Source organism: Ranitomeya variabilis, chromosome 6, assembly GCF_051348905.1.
Source record: "Ranitomeya variabilis isolate aRanVar5 chromosome 6, aRanVar5.hap1, whole genome shotgun sequence".
NCBI lineage: Eukaryota > Metazoa > Chordata > Amphibia > Anura > Dendrobatidae > Ranitomeya > Ranitomeya variabilis.
Genome location: NC_135237.1, coordinates 390,913,668 through 390,935,427, shown reverse-complemented (window position 1 = coordinate 390,935,427; position 21,760 = coordinate 390,913,668). Strand labels below are relative to the sequence as shown.

The window sequence follows — 21,760 nt, the reverse complement described above, 5'->3', positions numbered from 1 at the left end:
CTTGAACGTCCACAAGAGGCGAAGCTCCGTGACACCCCCGACTAAGGTGCCGGAGAAATTGTCCCCCGTGGCGAAGGTGCCCCCTTGTGGTCAGGCTACAGTTACCACCAAGACCACCGTTGCCACCCCGATGTGCACCATCGTCAGGACCACGACCTGCACTATTGCCACCACCGCCACTGTGGTGGCTAGGGAACTGACTACGGTGATGGCTAGTGCCCAGGCCATCCCAAGATCTAAAACTGTGGGTACCCAGTCCCCTGTCTGGAGTGAGGAAGCTCCTGGAGCAACATCTGGTAGCTGCAGGTATTCAGGTGGATGGCCTCGCCCATTGCTACCTGTGGAGCTGCAGCCGCCTCAACAGGAGTAAACCTTGAAACTGGAACCAATGTAAATAGTTAACTGTTTTTCCTACTGTTTTGCTGCTAAAACCCATAGGGGTTAGTGAGTCCTCCTGGAAACCATAGAGAGATGGTTGATTGATCTTATACTGTGAATAAAAATTGAGCTAATAGAAGAAAAGAGGCAGTAGGCCCGGACGAGTAGCCAGGCGGTCCTGCATGTTCACAATCAGAGAGTAAAGAAAAATGTTGTATTTAGAAAAGAGAAATAAAGACAAAGTTAATTTATATTTTAGAGTTTTATAGTAAGCCTTTAGTGGGTTCAGCTTATACGCCCTTAAAGGAAAAGTTAAATTATTGTTCAAAATTTGCACTTAGTAGATAGAATACCCGGCTGGGTAATGATGGTTATTTATAGTCGAGTTAGTCATAAGTGTTATTTATAACCTTGAGTAAAAATGTAAATATGTTTCCGTTTGTAACGTTCAAGTGTCCTCACCTCCCATAAAGGGAAGCCCTGTTTAATTTACTTGTTTATTGCATTTCAAAAATTTGTATGTCTTTTGCTAACATGTATTGTTGTTCTTCTTTCCCAGTCCGGGAGTACTGGATTTAACCGGGGGGGAGTGCAGCACCCCAGAATCCTGGTTGTTGCAGTACTGTCGCTCCGCCGCTAAGGGGAGTGATGGTACGTCTGATGGCACTTAAGGAGTTCACCTGACCAGGTATCACAGTCACACATTACACTTCACACTCTGGCCACCAGGGGGAGCAAAGGGTTCTATGATTAGGCCACTCCTCACAATCTGGTAAAACTGGGGGCTGGATAGGAAGTTAGGGAGAAGCTGACTGGGTTTTGCCCAGGCAACACCTAGTGAGAGAAGAGGTTGCTTGGGAAGATTCAGGGGGGTCCCTGTCAGGGGTGGGATCCTGACAGAGGCCTAGCGAAAAGGACAGATCGTTACGGAACCGCGCCTGCACTTCATTGCGGCGGTATCTTAAGAAAGGATAAGAAGTGAGGTTTATTGTGGAGAAGTGAAAAACGAGATCACAGCTCAAAGGCGAGAGAACTAAGTAGGAGTCATGCCTCGAGATCGGCAACATCCTACTGAGGCGCGTAGCCGGTGGCTGGAACGCCGAGGAAGTATTGGGCTCCATGCATTACTTCAAACCAACGGCAGGGCAGTTAATTATAGGTTGGCTGCCTCACCTAAATCACCTAATGAAGACAACGGAAGCAATTGTGGGAGAGGAGCGTTTCTACGGTCCCAGAATAACTCCAGGCCTACCCCGTCATACGGGTGCGTCCTATCCATATCATCTGGGGGACGGAAAGAAAGAACAGAAACATACACGACAGTTGTGAGGACTATCCCGTGGTGCTCAGCAGGGAAGTACTACAACACCCAGGTGCTAGTAGGTAGGCACTGATTTCCACATGCAAAGGGAACTCTGGATGTGCCTTCGGACGGGCCAGTCTCAGCCAGCCCGGTTAACAGTGCTCTGGATTGCGGATGCCAAAGCCTTCAGTAAAGAGGTAAAGAGACTGCAACCCTGTGTCCTCGTTATTTACCGCAACTTACACCACCACCTACACCTTTTATTGGGTGCCCCTTAGCAGGACCACGGACCGGGTCGGGCCACCGTGACATCCTCAGATCCGATAGACCCAGTACCGAGTACCCCGCCGTCCTGCGTCTGGGGGCCGCTCCACGTGCATCTAGAAGCACGAGCTGGATATAATTTACTGGTGACTGCAACAGTACTGGTCACTACAGCGTACTGGTCACTACAGCGTTCTAGTCACTACAGCAGCAGCTTGCAAATTTCACTTGGCAACATGCATTGCTGCTTGTTTCAGGAAAATACTCATGGAGTCAAAATCAGCACTACACCTATAGATAAATTCCCAAAGCGGTATCATTTTCAAAATGGGGTCACTTATGGGGGCTTTTCACTTTTTAGGCACATCAATGGCTCTCCAAAAAGGATATGACTTGCGCTAATAATTCCAGGAAATTTTACATTTAAAAAGTCAAATCATGCTCCTTCCTTTCTGAGCCTTGCCATGTGCTGAAAAAGTAGTTTTCTACCTCATATGGGGTATCGCCATTATGTTACCCTTATGAAAATGCAATATTTTGTGCAGAAAACATATTTGTGGGGAAAATGTGATTTTGGTTTTTTTTTTACTGCTCAACGTTATACACTTCTGTGAAGCACCTGAGGGTTCAATGTACTCACCACACATCTAGATCAGTTCCCTGAGGAGACTAGTTGGAAAAATGGTGTCACTGGCGTGGGATTTTCACTGTTTAGGCACATCAGAGGTTCTCCAAATGCTACATGGCGTCCGCCAATTGTTCCAGGAAATTTTTCATTCAAAAGTCAAATGACGCTCCTTCCATTCTGAGCTCTGCTGTGCACCCAAGCAGTGGTTTTCTCCCTCATCTGGGGTATCGGCGTACTCAGGAGAAATTGCACAACAAATTTTGGGGTTCATTTTTTCCTGTTACCCTTGACAAAATACAAAAATTTGGATCTGAATCAATTTTTTGGGAAAAAAAAGTTAAATGTTCATTATTTTCCACATTACAATCATTCATGTGAAGCACCTGAAGGGTTAATAAACTTCTTGAATGTGGTTTTGAGCACAATGAGGGGTGAAGTTTTTAGAATTATGTCAGATTTGGATATCTTCTATCGTATAGACTCCTCAAAGTGACTTCAAATGTGATGTGGTTCCTAAAAATAAGGGTCAACTTTTAACCCTTATAACTTCCTAAGAAAAAAAATGTTGGTTACAAAATTGTGCTGATGTAAAGGAGACATGTAGGAAATGTTATGTATTTAAGTATTTTGCATAGCATATTTCTGTGATTTAATGGCATGAAAATTAAAAGTTGGAAAATTGCTAAATTTTCTAAATTTTTGTCAAATTTCCATTTTTTTTCACAAATAAACGCAAGTCATATCAAAGAAATTTTAACATTATCATGAAGGACAATATATCATGAAAAACATTCTCAGAATCACTGAGATTCTTTGAAGAGTTCCAGAGTTATTACCTCATAAAGGGACAGTGGTCAGAAGAGTAAAAATGGCCTGGTCATTAAAGGGAACCTGTCACCCCGTTTTTTCAGTATGAGATACAAATACCGTTAAATAGGGCCTGAGCTGTGCTTTACAATAGTGTATTTTTTCTCCCCTGATTCCCCAACTATGCTGCCGAAATACCTTACAAAAGTCGCTGTTTTCGCCTGTCAATCACGCTGGTCTGGTCAAAAGGGCGTGGTGAAATGGCTGCTTCTCCCCCACCTCTTGCTTATCTTCCCGGCATTGGCGTAGTGTTTTGCGCATGCGCAACAGCCGAATGCACTGCGCAATGGCAAAAAAGTGTGCGATCTGTGTTATTCAGAGGGTTATCTGTGGGGGCGGCCAGGAAGATGCAGTGCATTCGGCTGTTGCGCATGAGCAAAAGACTACGCCAATGCCGGGAAGATAAGCAAGAGGTGGGGGAGAAACAGCCATTTCACCACGCCCTTTTGACCAGACCAGCGTGAGTGACAGGCGAAAACAGCGACTTTTGTAAGGTATTTCAGCAGCATAGGTAGGGAATCAGGGGACAAAAATACACTATTGTAAAGCACAGCTCAGGCCCTATTTAACGGTTTTTTTATCTCATACTGAAAAAACAGGGTGACAGGTTCCCTTTAACCTGCAAACTACCCTCGGGGTAAATGGTCATTATTGACTTTAAGGATTGCTGCTTCCAATAGGTGGCATTGGTGTTCTAGTCCTCTCCCTCTCTAAAAATGCAATTTGCATAATTAATTTTTCATAGGATTATGCATGGCATGTAAGCCTCTTTACACTTGCATGCCTGACCAGGCATGTAACTCTCTACAAGGAGAAACTTTACCCTTATATCCCAATTTTATTGATCTAAATTTACTAGCATCAATTAGCAAAATGAGTAAAAAAAAAATCTCCGTATCACTGGAATTGGCAAAAAATTCAAAAGTTGTTACCATATAAAATGACACATCAGACTTGAAAAATGGTTTTGTCAGGAAGATGAAAACTGGTTTCTGCCAAAAGTGGTTAAATGAGTATTTTACATTTTGTGAAACTGAGAAAAATCCAACTACAATAATGAAAGAAGCAAGTCTTTGAAGATAGTCTTAATATAAAAAAATGTAAAAAAGGGTTTTCCCACTAATAAAGCGCATTAAAAATCGATAATTAATGAGATTGCAGGTGCTGCTTTCTGAGATAAAATACAGGGTGGGCCATTTATATGGCTACACCTAAATAAAATGGGAATGGTTAGTGATATCAAATTCCTGTTTGTGGCACATTACTATATGGGAAGGGGAAAACTTTTCAAGATGGGTGGTGACCATGGCGGCCATCTTGAAGTCAGCCATTTTGGATCCAACTTTATTTTTTCCAATGGGAAAAGGGTCATGTGACACATCAGACTTATTGAGAATTTCACAAGAAAAACAATGGCGTGCTTGGTTTTAATGTACTTTATTCTTTCATGAGTTATTTAGAAGTTTATGACCACTTATAAAATGTGTTCAAAGTGCTGCCCATTGTGTTGGATTGTCAATGCAACCCTCTTCTCCTACTCTTGACACACTGATAGCAACAACACAGAAGAAATGCTAGCACAGGCTTCCAGTATCCGTTGATTCAGGTGCTGCACATCTTGTATTTTCACAGCATAGACAATTGCCTTCAGATGACCCCAAAGATAAAAGTCTAAGGGGGTCAGATCAGGAGACCTTGGTGGCCATTCAACTGACCCACGATGAACAATTCACTTTCCAGGAAACTGTTCATGTAGGAATGCTCGGATCTGACACCCATAATATGGTGCACAATATGTGCAGCATCTGAAACAATGGATACTGGAAGCCTGTGCTAGCATTTCTTCTGTGGTGCTGCTATCAGTGTGTCAAGAGTGGGAGAAGAGGGTTGCATTGACAATCAAACACAATGGGCAGCGCTTTGAACTCATTTTATAAGTGGTCATAAACTTGTAAATAATTCATGAAAGAATAAAGTTATGTTAAAACCAAGCACACCATTGTTTTTCTTGTGAAATTCTCAATAAGTAGGATGTGTCACATGACCCTCTCCCCATTGGAAAAAATAAAGTTTGATCCAAAATGGCTGAATTGAAAATGACCGCCATGGTCACCACCCATCTTGAAAAGTTTTCCTCCTTTAATATACTAATGTGCCATGAACAGGAAGTTGATATCACCAACCATTCCCATTTTAAGTGTATCCATAGAAATGGCCCACCCTGTATTTCACTTCCTGTTTTTAAACAAGCAGTGAAATGTTTTACCTCACAGAAAGAATCAGCTGCGATCCTTTGCTGTCCTGTTTGTATACTCTCTTTTGCCCAGGAACTGTGGTATGATCAGACCATGTTCCGGCATGGTCAGACAGAGCCATTAGGCCCCTTCAAACATCAGTCTCTCCAGTATGTGTGATGACAGTTTTCACACTTACTTATACCTTATCTTATACCTACCTCTTTTACCCATTTATTGCTAAAAATAAAAGTAATCCATAAGGGTCTGCCATAAATCCATAATAAGGCGGTCCCACGATGATCCTCATCAGGAGGCAGTGATGAGCGGTGACATCAGTGACCACTCACCACTGCCACCAGAACACAATGAGAGTAGCATGAGATCCTGGCTGCTACCACTTGTCAAAGTTGGCAGTTTTCACAGAAACCATAACGTGATCTGCCAGCTGTGAACGGCTTTAACCTTACCGACATCATCGGTCGCAGCGTGAGAATATTCCAAGTCATTGGAGCAGTGTGGCATTCTGGCTAAGTAACCAAGTCATCAATGTCAAAATGTCCATTATCTTTTTGACTGGTTGCTCTATGGTATGGTGTAATGGGGTCTTCCGTGCTGGAGTACCTCTTTAGTACCACCCCGTGTTTCAGGAGGTCCACTCTGCTTTAGCTGGAGTCTGAATGAAGGATGCTGGCTGGAATTCCTTGATTACATGGGCGCATATAAAATATCACTGCTTCTCCACGTATTTCCAGTATGACAACACTTTACTCACAGGACACAGAATATACAGGTCCTTCTCAAAAAATTAGCATATAGTGTTAAATTTCATTATTTACCATAATGTAATGATTACAATTAAACTTTCATATATTATAGATTCATTATCCACCAACTGAAATTTGTCAGGTCTTTTATTGTTTTAATACTGATGATTTTGGCCTACAACTCCTGATAACCCAAAAAACCTGTCTCAATAAATTAGCATATCAAGAAAAGGTTCTCTAAACGACCTATTACCCTAATCTTCTGAATCCACTAATTAACTCTAAACACATGCAAAAGATACCTGAGGCTTTTAAAAACTCCCTGCCTGGTTCATTACTCAAAACCCCCATCATGGGTAAGACTAGCGACCTGACAGATGTCAAGAAGGCCATCATTGACACCCTCAAGCAAGAGGGTAAGACCCAGAAAGAAATTTCTCAACAAATAGGCTGTTCCCAGAGTGCTGTATCAAGGCACCTCAATGGTAAGTCTGTTGGAAGGAAACAATGTGGCAGAAAACGCTGTACAACGAGAAGAGGTGACCGGACCCTGAGGAAGATTGTGGAGAAGGACCGATTCCAGACCTTGGGGAACCTGAGGAAGCAGTGGACTGAGTCTGGTGTGGAAACATCCAGAGCCACCGTGCACAGGCGTGTGCAGGAAATGGGCTACAGGTGCCGCATTCCCCAGGTAAAGCCACTTTTGAACCATAAACAGCGGCAGAAGCGCCTGACCTGGGCTACAGAGAAGCAGCACTGGACTGTTGCTAAGTGGTCCCAAGTACTTTTTTCTGATGAAAGCAAATTTTGCATGTCATTCGGAAATCAAGGTGCCAGAGTCTGGAGGAAGACTGGGGAGAAGGAAATGCCAAAATGCCTGAAGTCCAGTGTCAAGTACCCAGTCAGTGATGGTGTGGGGTGCCATGTCAGCTGCTGGTGTTGGTCCACTGTGTTTCATCAAGGGCAGGGTCAATGCAGCTAGCTATCAGGAGATTTTGGAGCACTTCATGCTTCCTGGCACCTGCTCACAGTGCCAAAACCACTGGTAAATGGTTTACTGACCATGGTATTACTGTGCTCAATTGGCCTGCCAACTCTCCTGACCTGAACCCCATAGAGAATCTGTGGGATATTGTGAAGAGAAAGTTGAGAGACGCAAGACCCAACACTCTGGATGAGCTTAAGGCCGCTATTGAAGCATCCTGGGCCTCCATAACATCTCAGCAGTGTCACAGGCTGATTGCCTCCATGCCACGCCGCATTGAAGCAGTCATTTCTGCCAAAGGATTCCCGACCAAGTATTGAGTGCATAAATGAACATTATTATTTGATGGTTTTTTTGTTTGTTATTAAAAAACACTTTTATTTGATTGGACGGTTGAAATATGCTAATTTATTGAGACAGGTTTTTTGGGTTATCAGGAGCTGTAGGCCAAAATCATCAGTATTAAAACAATAAAAGACCTGACAAATTTCAGTTGGTGGATAATGAATCTATAATATATGAAAGTTTAATTGTAATCATTACATTATGGTAAATAATGAAATTTAACACTATATGCTAATTTTTTGAGAAGGACCTGTATATCACACAGGTACAGAGGGCAGGCCACAGCCACAGGGGGCCGGAGCCTGCCGATATTTACTGTGGGAATTACAAAGGTGAGAGAGGTCAGAAGGGGGATATCTTGTCCCCTCTGCCCAGGGGTGCAGCCTGTGGGCTGATGCATTAGGGACATGCCTCTCACATGGAACCTATTATACATACATATACTGCACAACATAATCTGGGTGCTGAGGGGTTCCGTAACATGGCTCCCCCTTTTCAGTGAGGCGATCAGCATACACAGTCTGGTCCTTAACGGATCGGATTGCGGATGACCGAAGTTTATGGGGCTGGTACAAGTTCCGTTTGTCGACTTAGTCCATCGGTGTTACCGTTTTGTTTGCCGGGTCTGTAGTGGATGGTGAAGTCCAGAGGTTGCAGGGCTAAACTCCACCGCAGTAATCTGGTGTTGTCTCCGGAGACTAGGGGATTATGGTCCATTAGGAGGGAAAACTGTCGTCCATACAAATATGGTTGCAACTTTTTGAGTGCCCATACTACCGCCAGGCACTCCTTCTCGATGACTGCATAGCTTACTTCACGGGGCAGTAGTTCCCAACTCAGGTAAGCTACTGGGTGTTCTTGGCCGTCCGGCCCAACTTGGCTCAGTACTGCCCTCCAAACATAGAAGCGTCTGTGTGAACAAGGAAACGCTCAGTTGGATCGAGTGCGGCCAATACAGGGGTATTGGTGAGGGCATCCTTTAGCTGGTGGAAGGCTTCCTCACACTCTGGGGTCCAGGTTACCTGGCGGGGTTGGTCCTTATGGGTCAGATCAGTGAGGGGTTTGGCTACGCTGCTGTAATTGGGAACGAATTTCCTGTAATACCCCGCTGTCCCTAGAAACGCCATGACCTGGGTTTTAGTGCGTAGGGTGGGCCATTTGGCTATGGCCTCAATCTTGGCTGGTTCTGGTCGCTGTTTCCCACTTCCCACCCAATGCTTTAAATACTGAACCTCTGCTTTGCCCACGTGACACTTGTTTGGGTTCAGGGTGATTCCGGCCTTGTGGATCCTGTCCAATACTGTCTCTAGGTGATTTAGATGCTCTTCCCATGTTGCGCTCTAGATGGCAATGTCATCCAGGTAGGCACAAGCTTAGTCCTGGAGACCATCTAGAAGCCAGTCAGCCAGCCTCTGGAAGGTCGCCGGGGCAGTCTTCATCCTGAATGGCATAACTCGAAACTGGAATAAGCCGAACGGGGTGACAAATGCCGACTTGGGAATAGCATCAGGACTAAGGGGAATCTGCCAGTAGCCTTTGCATAGATCGATGGTGGTCAAATACTTTGCCCCCGCCAGCCGGTCTAACAACTCATCCACACGTGGCATGGGATATGCATCCGTCAACGTTTTCTCATTGAGCTTACGATAGTCTACACAAAACCATGTAGTCCCATCGTTCTTGGGCACTAACACTATGGGGGATGCCCAGGGACTATCTGACTCTTCAATGACCCCTAAACGCAACATCTCTTGTATCTCTTGTCGCATCCCTTCTCGTACAGACTCAGGGACACGGAAGGGGGGTTGTAGCAGGGGGGTCTGATCCTGGGTCTCAACCTTGTGTTGTGCCAGGTGAGTGTAACCTGGTCTCTCCCAAAACATCCTCTGTCGCTGCCTCAACAACGCCTCCGCCTGCTGTCTCTTCCGGGGATCTAGGTCTTCACCCCAGTGTACCGGGTCCCATGTTTTAGAGTGAGTCCTTTCCCCTAAGACATCCGGCAAGGGAAGTCCGGCTAAATCCTCTGCTTCAGATGCACAGATGGCCACTACCTCTTCAGGGCGCTCCCGGTAGGGCTTCAGCATATTCACGTGGAACATGCGGATAACCCTGGGGTCATCACAATCGGCGACATTATAGATGGTGTTGGCTATTTTCCCCACTACTTGGTAGGGCCCCTGCCATTCAGCTTGGAACTTGTTCTGCTTAGTGGGCTCTAACACCAGGACCTTCTGTCCTATTTCCAAGGTGCGTTCTCTGGCCCTCTGATCGTACCATACGCGCTGGTGCCGCTGGGCCACCTGCATGTTCCCACGTACAGCCTGGGTCAGCTCCCAGGCGGTCCCGGAATTCCAGCACATAGGGTACAATAGGTACCCCTTCTATGATGCCCTCCCCTTCCCAGTGTTCTAGCACTAAGTCTAGGGGTCCCCTTACCCGCCTCCCGTATACCAGTTCAAACGGGGAGAACCCCGTGGATTCTTGGGGCACCTCCCGATAGGCAAACAGGAGGTGTGGCAAGAATTTCTCCCAGTCCCTGTAGGTCCTGGTAAAAGTCCCAATGAGTTGTTTTAACGTCCCATTAAAGCGTTCACACAACCCAGTGGTTTGCAGGTGGTAAGGGGCGCTTCTAATGGACTTTACGCCGCACAGCTTCCAAAACCACTATCAGTTAACTGACTAACTGTCATTATATAACTGGTCACAACCATGGATACCTGCACATGGGGCAAGCGACATAGCAAATAAGAAGAACTATACTACATTTTTAATTGGAGGTGTTTGCTAATATTATTATTATTATTATTATTACACCTACTACATATGTGGATAGGACCTTGGAGAAGGGAATACCCCTTTAACTCCACACACATTGTTGAACTAAAAGAAAAAAGTACACAGAAAATAGACTTCAAAAAGGTTCAAATTCAAAGATGAAAATGTTGCAAAAAGGCGCAAAGTATTAAAAGACTGACAAAAGACAAACGCAAATGCAATAATGAATTGGGCCCTAAGAGTTTTGTATTAGTGGCAAAATCTCAGTAGGAGACTAATTCTAAGCAAAAATACTGGAAATTACCAAATTGCACTCAGTACACGCCATGTGACAAAATTATTATGTATTACAAATTTTGATGCTCACCTCAATAATCTTCAAAATTGACTCCTAAACATATTAAATATCTCTTCCATTTTTACATATTTCAATATTGGTGTAATTGCCACCTATATAATGACAAATAAGTCTAATGTATCTGTAGCAAGGCACAAATGTTAGAAAAATGTGTCTAGCCCGCAACATCTGCGATTTTTTTGGGATTTGGTGCAGTTTGCTCTGTTTTGTCTGAATTGTCCATTTATTTATTCTTTAATACCATGACTATTCTCTGCTTGTTTTGTTATCGCTTGCTCTTGTCATGAAAGAAATAAGTAAAGTTAAGAACAGTTTTTCTTGAAGTGTTACATTTAGCTGAATAGAAAAACATTTGATGACACTAAAAACATGAAAAATAATAGGAAATAAAAGTTCAGGTTTATTGGAAGTGCACTGGGTGGATATAAAAAGTAGTAGACCCCCTTGTCAGAACAGTATTTGGGTCATTCATACTACAAAAGATCATCATAAGTCTCTCACATAGCACACATCAATAATAGTGAACTATAAATCAGAAAGTTTAGTGCCTTAGGGTTCTTTCACATTGCGTTTAGGGACACGTTTACTTGTCCTGTCAGGGCATACATCCGAACCCACACAAAACGGGATCCGTACATATGGGCCGAAGGGGCCATGGACTGTAAAGATGCCGGCAGAGCGAACGTGCTCTCTGACGTGCATCATTTTTGCAAGTGTTTGCCTACTGTATGTGGATACTCAGTCTTCATCTGTATGGGAATATGAATCCTCTCTTAAGGTACCATCACACTAAGCGACTTTGCAGCGAGAACGATGACGATCCGTGACGTTGCAGCGTCCTGGACAGCGATCTCGTTGTGTTTGACATGCAGCAGCGATCTGGATCCCGCTGTGATATCGCTGGTCGGAGCTAGAAGTTCAGAACTTTATTTCGTCGCTTGATCACCCGCTGTCATCGCTGTATCGGCGTGTGTGACGCCGATACAGCAATGTGTTCACTTGTAACCAGGGTAAACATCGGGTTACTAAGTGCAGGGCCACACTTAGTAACCCAATATTTACCCTGGTTACCATTGTAAAAGTAAAAAAAAAAACAGTACATACTCACCTTCTGATGTCTGTCACGTCCCCCGACGTCCACAGGGTTACGCGCTGCTGCCGAGAACTTCCTGCACTGAATGTATCAGCGCCGGCAGTAAAGCAGAGCACAGCGGTGACATCACTGCTGTGCTCTACTTTACTGCCGGTGCTGACACATTCAGTGCAGGAAGCTCTGAGCAGGCCGGGGGATGTGACAGACATCAGAAGGTGAGTATGTACTGGTTTTTTTTTTACTTTTACAATGGTAACCAGGGTAAATATCAAGTTACTAAGCGTGGCCCTGCGCTTAGTAACCCGATATTTACCCTGGTTACCCAGGTGCTGCAGGGGGACTTCGGCATCGTTGAAGACAGTTTCAACGATGCCGAAGTCGTTCCCCTGATCGTTGGTCGCTGGAGAGAGCTGTCTGTGTGACAGCTCCCCAGCGACCTAAACAGCGACGCTGCAGCGATCGGCTCGTTGTCTGCAACGCTGCAGCGTCGCTGAGTGTGACGGTACCTTTAGACTAAAATCTACATCTCTGTGGAGGGGTAGTGGTCCTGCTGGGATTAAAAACACACGTGGCTAAAAGGCGGAGTGCTCATTCAGAAGGCTAATGATTACAAATTTCAAAAAAATTATCGTCACATCCAAACATAAACTAAGTGTGAACAGGTGCTAACCTAGAGTCACCAACTCATATATACTCAAACAAAAAAGGCATCACTCTGTAGCGCCATAACATGCAAATAGGAAATATGAAAATTGAATTGCATTTCTGCATTAGAAATATGAAAAATTGAGAATGCTTAGTGCATATATCGGCCAATTCATGTGTACCTGGAAGCCACGATAAAGCGCTTCTTGTTTTCAGGACCTAAACAATGCCTTTCCTCTCTTAGAATAAAGTCTTTATCTGTATGGGAACATGAATCCTCTCAGGCTAAAATATATATCTCTGTGGAGAGGTAGTGGTCCAGCTGAGATTAAAAACTAGCCAATAAGCCTAGCATTAGGCTCACACTTCCAATTCTGTACAGATGAGTTTTCAGTACTTAGACTCATTACCATTGGCAGAAGAAAGACAGATACCTATATGTATATAAAGTAGATAACAGCATCCACCATTCACAATAGAGGTTGGTCACAGCCCTTCTTCTCCCTCTTTCTTCACAAAGACATTTCCCAAAGAAGTTTTTACCTGGCAAACTGGCTCACTGAAGTCAAATTCTGTCTATTGCTTTTTCTCTCCAATGTGGCTGCTGTAAAGCATCTCTAAATGCTGTTAACAGATAACAGAAATTCAGTAGAGATGACAAGTCACATAATCATGTACAGAAAAATAAAAATGCATATCAGGAGAAAAAAACATATTAGCTAAAAATAATATGTTCAACTCTATGGTTTTAATTGTGAAAAATAATATAGTTTATACATGCCCCAGAAGAAATCATGCTCAAATAATTCCTATGTGAGTAATAGATATTAGATACTATTAATATAACTATTAAGAAATATTTCTAAATTGATGTTGAAATAACAATGGCAAGGCAGTGATAATTACAATAATAAAATTACACTAGTGATCATATTAATAAAATATACACAAAAATGAGTTTCTAAAATACAAAAATTCTATAGCAACTATTGTGAAGTATGAAATAAAAGCATCTAATTTATTTACTTGCACAACTCCTTTAACTTCATACTTAGACTGAGACAGTACGACAATGCTTATCAAAGTGATTAATACTCGTAATGTGTACACAACTGAAATTTCTGAGACATTCACAAAACAATTTTATTTGCTGCCATTAGGATGTCTGATGGGAGATTCTTCAGATTTCTTGGTTTCATGGTCAAGAACTGATGACATCAAGCCAGGGATGCAGGTACCTATATATAATGGATTGTTTTATTTATATTTATATAATGGTGAATTGAATGGAGTGCATTAAGACCAAGCTATTCAAATTCTAAATATAATCAATGGGGAGGAGCCTTCATGAGTTTTAGCAGTGTTATCAACATGGCATATTGTGTCAATGAGTAGTTAATGGTGAAGTGCACAAGATGAGTAGCGCATGCTGAAGAATATTTGATATCTTTAGCATTCCTTTGTACTCACAAGATGCAACAATTTAGACTCCAATATAAAAGTGTGCATTCTGTTGATTTTTAGAGATGAGCAAATCTTTATAATTTCAAATTCGCCAGATTTGCCAATTTTCTTTTAAACAATCGATTCACTGTATATTGCAAGTACTGCAGTCTTCAGTTGCCCTGAAAAGATGGGTTATACACTGTGTAACACTTTGAGGTCTCCTTGGGCTGTAGCTAACCTCTTCAAGTTCTCCAACCCAAAATTCAACCATTTGATCAATTGACATGTAATGTATAAGGAAGTTGCAATCTCTTTTTGACAAGTAGTGGTTGAAAAACGGTAATTTTTTGGGAGCAGCAACAAGTTTGTTAAGAAATAATGGTTTTTATTACAACCCACGAAATAATTTTTGATAGCGGACACAGGTTAGCTGTTTGAAAAGTGAAGATGGAATAGCTTTTTAAAAAGCTGTTCAAAATTATCTCTTTTTTGAGTATAGTTTAAGGTTTATTTACCCTGACAGGGTACTGTTCATGGTAGTAGTACAGTGTAGGTATAAAATACAATGGATTGGCAGGTGATGAGTAGCTATCTGGCTTTCTACTGGCAGCACCCAGACAGTGTAGTAAAATAAAATGGAACAGGCAAGGAGATGTCTGCTGTGTAGCTCACACCTAGTTCATTTTGACAAACGTAAGGATTACTTTTTCTGACAGTACACTTGAGGCTGGACAAAACAGTATGCCCATGGCATACTGGGCCAGTTTTTTCCCCTGGTCCAATCTGTTGACCCCGAAGTCTATGCAGTCAGAGCTCCAGGTACCTGTTGCAGAAAAGTTACCATCCAGATACAACTGAACCTGGCTGTTCAGGGGGGCATCTCTGTTTGATGATGTGCATCAGGATGAATTAGAAGCAAATAAAATATTTGGTCCATCATGTTTTATATAATGTAATTGCTGTCGCAGGCTCAGCTACTTGTAGTTGTAGAGCTGCCATAAGTGAGGAAGCATTGGCTTTCGCAGATAGCATAGAGGGATCTCCTGATCAGACATGCAGTCGAAAAGAGTCTACTGAGAAAAATCTTTCCCCAGCAAGGAACACAGCTCATACTGATAATGCACTTATTTTCACTCCTTTTTGGAAACTGGAAAAAATGACTGCATTTTTCTTTTTATAGCAAGTCTCTAAAAAAAATTGCCATCCAATAGCCATCCATTTGATTGATGCTATTTTTAACCACCCACAAGTAATCAAGTGTGCAGCTTGCAAGGATTGCCAGCAAAATGGAGGGCCCCATTCGCCTGTTGCTCCTTCCTTTCCTACATGTCTGCTGTATGGCTTTTGTTTCACATGCTCATAAGCTGTACAACAGCTTAGCAGCATTTATAGGGTACTTAGCCCCTATTAAAATCAAACCTGTCTTACTGAATTCCCAACTTTTTTTTTTTTTTTAATTATACACATTTTTTTACAGCATATGTAAAATAGTTGTCCTCAGTACACACCATGAATTAGTATCTTCTGCACCTAAAGTTATGTTGATTAACGACATCTCCTGTCAGCATCGGACGCCCACTACTTCTTTAAAAAAGCAAGACCAAAATGTTTTTCTTAAAAAGAAAAAAGGAAAATGAAAGATTTAAAATCTAACAAATTTCTAAAATTAAGAATTAATATCAGCCCTCTTTTCCCACATTAAAAATAAAGAAATGAAACAGGAAATTAAGAAATAAACATATTTGGTATATCTGTATTCGTAAAAGTCAGATCTATTAAAATATAAAATTAATTGACCAAAAAGTAATCAATAAAGAGAAAAAAATCAAAATGCCAAAATTACATTTTTTCACTCACCAAAGCGCCACCAAAATTTGCAATGAAAAACAACATTTCTACACCAATATCATATCAAAAAAGCATCAGCTCACCATGCAAAAGGCAAGCCATTATACAGCTTCACTGATGTAAAAAAGAAAACACAACAGAAGTCAGTAAATGACAATGCAAGCAACATTTTTTTCTTACAAATTTCCCTAAAACGTTTCAATTAAATTACAAAATACATATATATATATATATATATATATATATATATATATATATATATATATATATATATATATACACAAGTTTGCTATTTCTTTAATTGTTCTGACCTGTAAAATCATGTTAATGGGTTATTATTACAGCCATGAACACAATAAAAGTAAAACAAAAAAAAATTGCGGAATTGGGTTATTTTCAGTTTGACCACACTGAATTGTTTTCCTTATTTTCCGTCCAGCAAAAAAACAAGCCCTCATACAGCTATGTTGTCAGAAAAATAAAAAAGTCGTGGCTCTTGAAAGAAAGGAAGGAAAAAATTTAAAACTAAAAATCAGCTGGTCGGGACAGAGGTTAAAGAATAATAGCAATATTCTATCAGTATAAAAGATGGCCAAATATTTATACATGCCACATTTTAATGTTTTCTACCAGAATTAACATAAAAACAGTAATTGTATGTTAGAAATGTTAAGAAATAAATAACAATAATGCTTGTTCACTGCAGTAGTTAAGATAACTTGTTTTTTCTAAATTTGATAGAATATTTAAAGAACGCATGATTTGATAGGAAGTGCCCAGGCTTTTGCATGGAAATGTATTTGCACTTCTTTACGATAATTAAACATATGTACAGTACATATTAGTGAAGGATAGAGAAATTATCAGAATATAGATTCGCAGGAAATTGTAATTTTTGCTTGGCCATTAGTTCGCACATACTGCATTGCCACAGTTTAGCCCTAGACATAATACACTGCAACAGTGATTTAATCATAAGATATACAACAACATATCTTTTATTCATGAAGAAAGTTCTTTAACTGTAAATAAGCAGGATATATTTTTCTAAAAGTTTCTTTTAAGCATGCTGTATCACAAAACTTTTTATAGACAATCAATCTTTATGATCAGCAATGCATTACGTGCATACTACAAATTCAAATTGAAGTGTGCTGCATTCAAGTAATGATTAAGCTGATCATACTGGCAACCTAAGATATAAAAAATATTCATATTGGCAACCTAAGATATTAAAAATAATCATATTCGCAAGTTGAGATATTGCAAGAGAGATTTTTCACCAGTTACATGATTTCATACTTTTAAGGTTGAAAAAAAGTACAAGTCGACCAAGTTCAACATATAATTTAGTAGGCTAATCCAAGGGAAAGCAAAAGCTCCGTGAACTAGATTGATTGCCATATTAGTGGAAAACATTTTTCCCCACTCCACGTATGGCAATCAGATTAGCTCACTAAATCAATTTCCCATCAATGAATCTCGTAGCCATTACCTGACTATGATATATTTTTCCCGAAAAACATCCAGGCCTTCCTTGAACTTATTAGCGAATCAACCATTGCATCATCATCATGCGGCAGAGAGTTCCATATTCTCGCTGCTTGCACAGTAAAGTATTGCCATATGTGATGACTAGGGTTGAGCGAAATGGGTCGGCCATTTTCAGAAGTCGCCGACTTTTGGCAAAGTCGGGTTTCATGAAACCCGACCCGACCCCTGTGTGGGGTCGGCCATGAGGTCGGCGATCTTCTGAATCTGGTATCGGAATTCCGATACCGAGTTCCGATATGTTTGCGATATCGGGAATCGGTATCGGAATCCATATTTAAGTGTAAAATAAAGAATCAAAATAAAAAATATTGATATACTCACCCTCGGACGCGCCCTGGTACTAAATGGCAGCCTTCCTTCCTAAGAATGAGCGCGTGAATGACCTGCGGTGATGTCACGGCTTGTGATTGGTCCCGTGAGCGGTCACATGGGCGGTCGCGACCAATCACAAGCCGCGACGTCATCTAAGGTCCTTCACGCGCTCATTCTTAGGAAGGAAGGCTGCTGGAAAGAAGCAGGGCGCGTCCGAGGGTGAGTATATACCTAATAGGAATATACTCACCCTCGGACGCGCCCTGCTTCTTTTCGGCAGCCTTCCTTCCTAAGAATGAGCGCGTGAAGGACCTTAGATGACGTCGCGGCTTGTGATTGGTCGCGACCGCCCATGTGACCGCTCACACGACCAATCACAAGCCGCGACGTCACCGCAGGTCATTCACGCGCTCATTCTTAGGAAGGAAGGCTGCCAGTTAGTACCAGGGTGCGTCCCAGGGTGAGTATATCAATATTTTTTATTTTGATTCTTTATTTTACACATTAATATGGATCCCAGGACCTGAAGGAGAGTTTCCTCTCCTTCAGACCCTGGGAAACATAGTATCCCATTGCACTGCATTGGGTTTCGTGTTTCGGCCGACCCCGACTTTTTTATAGGATCGGCCGATTTCACTCGACCTGACTTTTGAGAAAGTCGGGTTTCGTGAAACCCGACCCGATTCTATAAAAATGAAAGTCGCTCAACCCTAGTGATGATGACTAAACGATCTTTCCTTTAGACGTAGAGGATGACCCTTTGGAATTGTTGCTTGCCTGACTGTAAGTTCTTAAGGAAAATGTCTGTAATGTCCATTCATATACAGTACAGACCAAAAGTTTGGACACAGCTTCTCATTTAAATATTTTTCTGTATTTTCATGAATATGAAAATTGTAAATTCACACTGAAGAACTCATGTAATTTTAACCCAAAACAATCTTTATTATTAAAAGGAAAGGCAAACAATGCCACCACACAGTGACTAAAACAAAACCAAAATGTGTTCCACCCAGTTAAAATCTATGGGATATTCCTAGCAATCCCTGAACAAGGTCCTAGATGATGCCTGCCTACCAGCGGAGGTTGACACCCTAGGGGGGACGTATTGGCACCCCCGCTCCAACAATGACTGACCCTAGGGGCTCTAGTACACCCTACACCACTGGTGAAACCCTCTGCCCATGTGCTAAAGGACCACTACGTCTAGACAAACAGATGCTGTCCTAGGGAAAGCTAGCACCCAAAGAAATATATAAAAACAATCTGAGCACAACAGGACCAGACCGGTGTAATAGATATAAGATATCAGCAGATATTGGTAACTACTTACGGTGGCTGCTTAATAAACGTACACCCCTACCATAACAGGGGTTAAACACCACCCCAAAAATTCCATTAGTACCTCAGGTCCTACGAATCCAGGGTTACCTGCAATTTTCAGACCGATGCTCTAGTACATAAATACCCTGTGTATATACCTGCACAGTCCGGATACCACATGTATCATGGTTGATGAACCCAATAAGACCATGAAAGGCATCCAACGCAGACTTGATATCTATATACACAGTAATGGTGTTTTAGCAGCCAACACGCCTATGAGAACCATTGATACTCATCTGCATCATGCCAGACTTCCTACACCATCTGTCCTTCAATGTTAACGCCTCAATGCGTTTTGCCTGCCTAGGCTCATCAGGAAGCTCGATATATTGATGTCCTTGTTTCCCAAGAAAATGGACAGAGGGTAGAGGGTTTCACCAGTGGTGTAGGGTGTACTAGGGCCCCTAGGGTCAGTCATCGTTGGAGCGGGGGCGCCAATACGTCCCCCCTAGGGTGTCAACCTCCGCTGGTAGGCAGGCATCATCTAGGACCTTGTTCAGGGATTGCTAGGAATATCCCATAGATTTTAACTGGGTGGAACACATTTTGGTTTTGTTTTGTTTTGGTCACTGTGTGGTGGCATTGTTTGCCTTTCCTTTTAATAATAAAGATTGTTTTGGGTTAAAATTACATGAGTTCTGCAGTTTGAAAACCCTGTAATCCATTATAGATGTGAAATTCACACTGAAGGCAACACAACCATGAATTAACACATGTGGAATTATATACTTAACAAAAAAGTGTGAAACAACTGAAAATATGTCTTATATTCTAAGTTCTTCAAAGTAGCCACCTTTTGCTTTGATAACTGTTTTGCACACTCTTGGCATTCTCTTGATGAGCTTCAAAAGGTAGTTATCGGAAATGGTTTTCACTTCACAGGTGTGTCCTGTCAGGTTTAATAAGTGGGATCTCTTGCCTTATAGATAGGGTTGGGACCATCAGTTGTGTTGAGCTGACGTCTGGTGGATACACAGCTGATAGTCCTACTGAATAGACTGTTAGAATTTGTATTATGGCAAGAAAAAAGCAGCTAAGGAAAGAAAAACGAGTCGCCATCATTACAAGAAATGAAGGTCAGTCAGTCCGAACAATTGGGAAAACTTTGAAAGTGTCCCCAAGTGCAGTTGCAAAAACCATCAAGCGCTACAAAGAAACTGGCTCACATGAGGACCGCCCCAGGAAAGGAAGACCAAGAGTCACCTCTGCTTCTGAGGATAAGTTTATCCAAGTCACCAGCCTCAGAAATCGCAGGTTAACAGCAGCTTAGATTAGAGACCAGGTCAATGCCACACAGAGTTCTAGCAGCAGACACATCTCTACAACTACTGTTAGGAGGAGACTTTGTGCAGCAGGCCTGCATGGTAAAATAGCTGCTAGGAAACCACTGCTAAGGATAGGCAACAAGCAGAAGAGACTTGTTTGGGCAAAAGAACACAAGGAATGGACATTAGACCAGTGGAAATCAGTGCTTTGGTCTGTTGAGTCCAAATTTGAGATCTTTGGTTGCAACCACCGTGCCTTTGTGCAATGCAGAAAAGGTGCACGGATGAACTCTACATGCCTGGTTCCCACCGTGAAGCATGGAGGAGGAGGTGTGATGATGTGGGGGTGCTTTGCTGGTGACACTGTTGGGGATTTATTCAAAATTGAAGGCATACTAAACCAGCATGGCTACCACAGCATCTTGCAACGGCATGCTATTCCATCCGGTTTGCGTTTAGTTGGACCATCATTTATTTTTCAACAGGACAATGACCCCAAACACACCTCCAGGCTGTGTAAGGGCTATTTGACCAAGAAGGAGAGTGATGGGGTGCTACGCCAGATGACCTGGCCTCCACAGTCATCTGACCTGAACCCAATCGAGATGGTTTGGGGTGAGCTGCAGTCAACCCATTCCCTTAATGTCCTTCTTATTTAATGGAGCCAAAAATTTTGCATAGTATTCTAAATGTGGTCTGACTAGTGACTTGTATAGCGGTAAAACTATACTGTGGTCATGAGCATATACATCTCTTTTAATGCATCCAATTATTTTATTTGCCTTGGTTCTTGTTAATAAATTTGAGTTTCCTATCCATACACATATCCAGCTCTTTTAACTGACATATTTACCCAGTGTTTTACAACTTAGAAAATAATTGTACATTTTATTTACTTGGCCCATGTGTAAGAATTTGCATTTATCTACATTAACCCTGCTTTTACAGATTTTTCTAGACATAGCCCCAGGTATCAGGGGTCAGGAATACTTTTTTCTATCTTAATCCTGATTATTTGCTTAAAAAGCAATCCAGAGAACACCGTTTTTCTGCTCCATTTGCTTGTTGGCATTGCAGAATACAGCTAGATCCTTTCCATATTACAGCACTAAAAATCCATCTATTTAAAACTGTGGTTTGTCTGTCACACTGATCACATATAAGTGAGCTCAAAATTCAGCTATTTGTAGTGAACGTGATAAATATTGTCCTCCATTTAAAATGGACATTATGGTGATGGTGATGATGCTTGCAGAAGCTGTGGCCGTGTCCTAGGGGACTGCAGAACACCACTATTGAACCCAGAG

At 42.0% G+C, this 21,760-nt stretch overlaps 1 protein-coding gene across 2 annotated transcripts in view; it reads left to right on the top strand.

Moving 5' to 3' along the window:
* Nucleotides 1–21,760, top strand: part of DOK6 (docking protein 6) — a 1,023,171-nt gene that overhangs the window by 784,752 nt on the left and 216,659 nt on the right. For both annotated transcript variants that reach the window (XM_077270110.1, XM_077270111.1), the window contains one exon: nt 13,803–13,876. In XM_077270110.1, the coding sequence (XP_077126225.1) occupies nt 13,803–13,876 (74 nt within the window). The remainder of the gene's footprint in view (nt 1–13,802; nt 13,877–21,760) is intronic.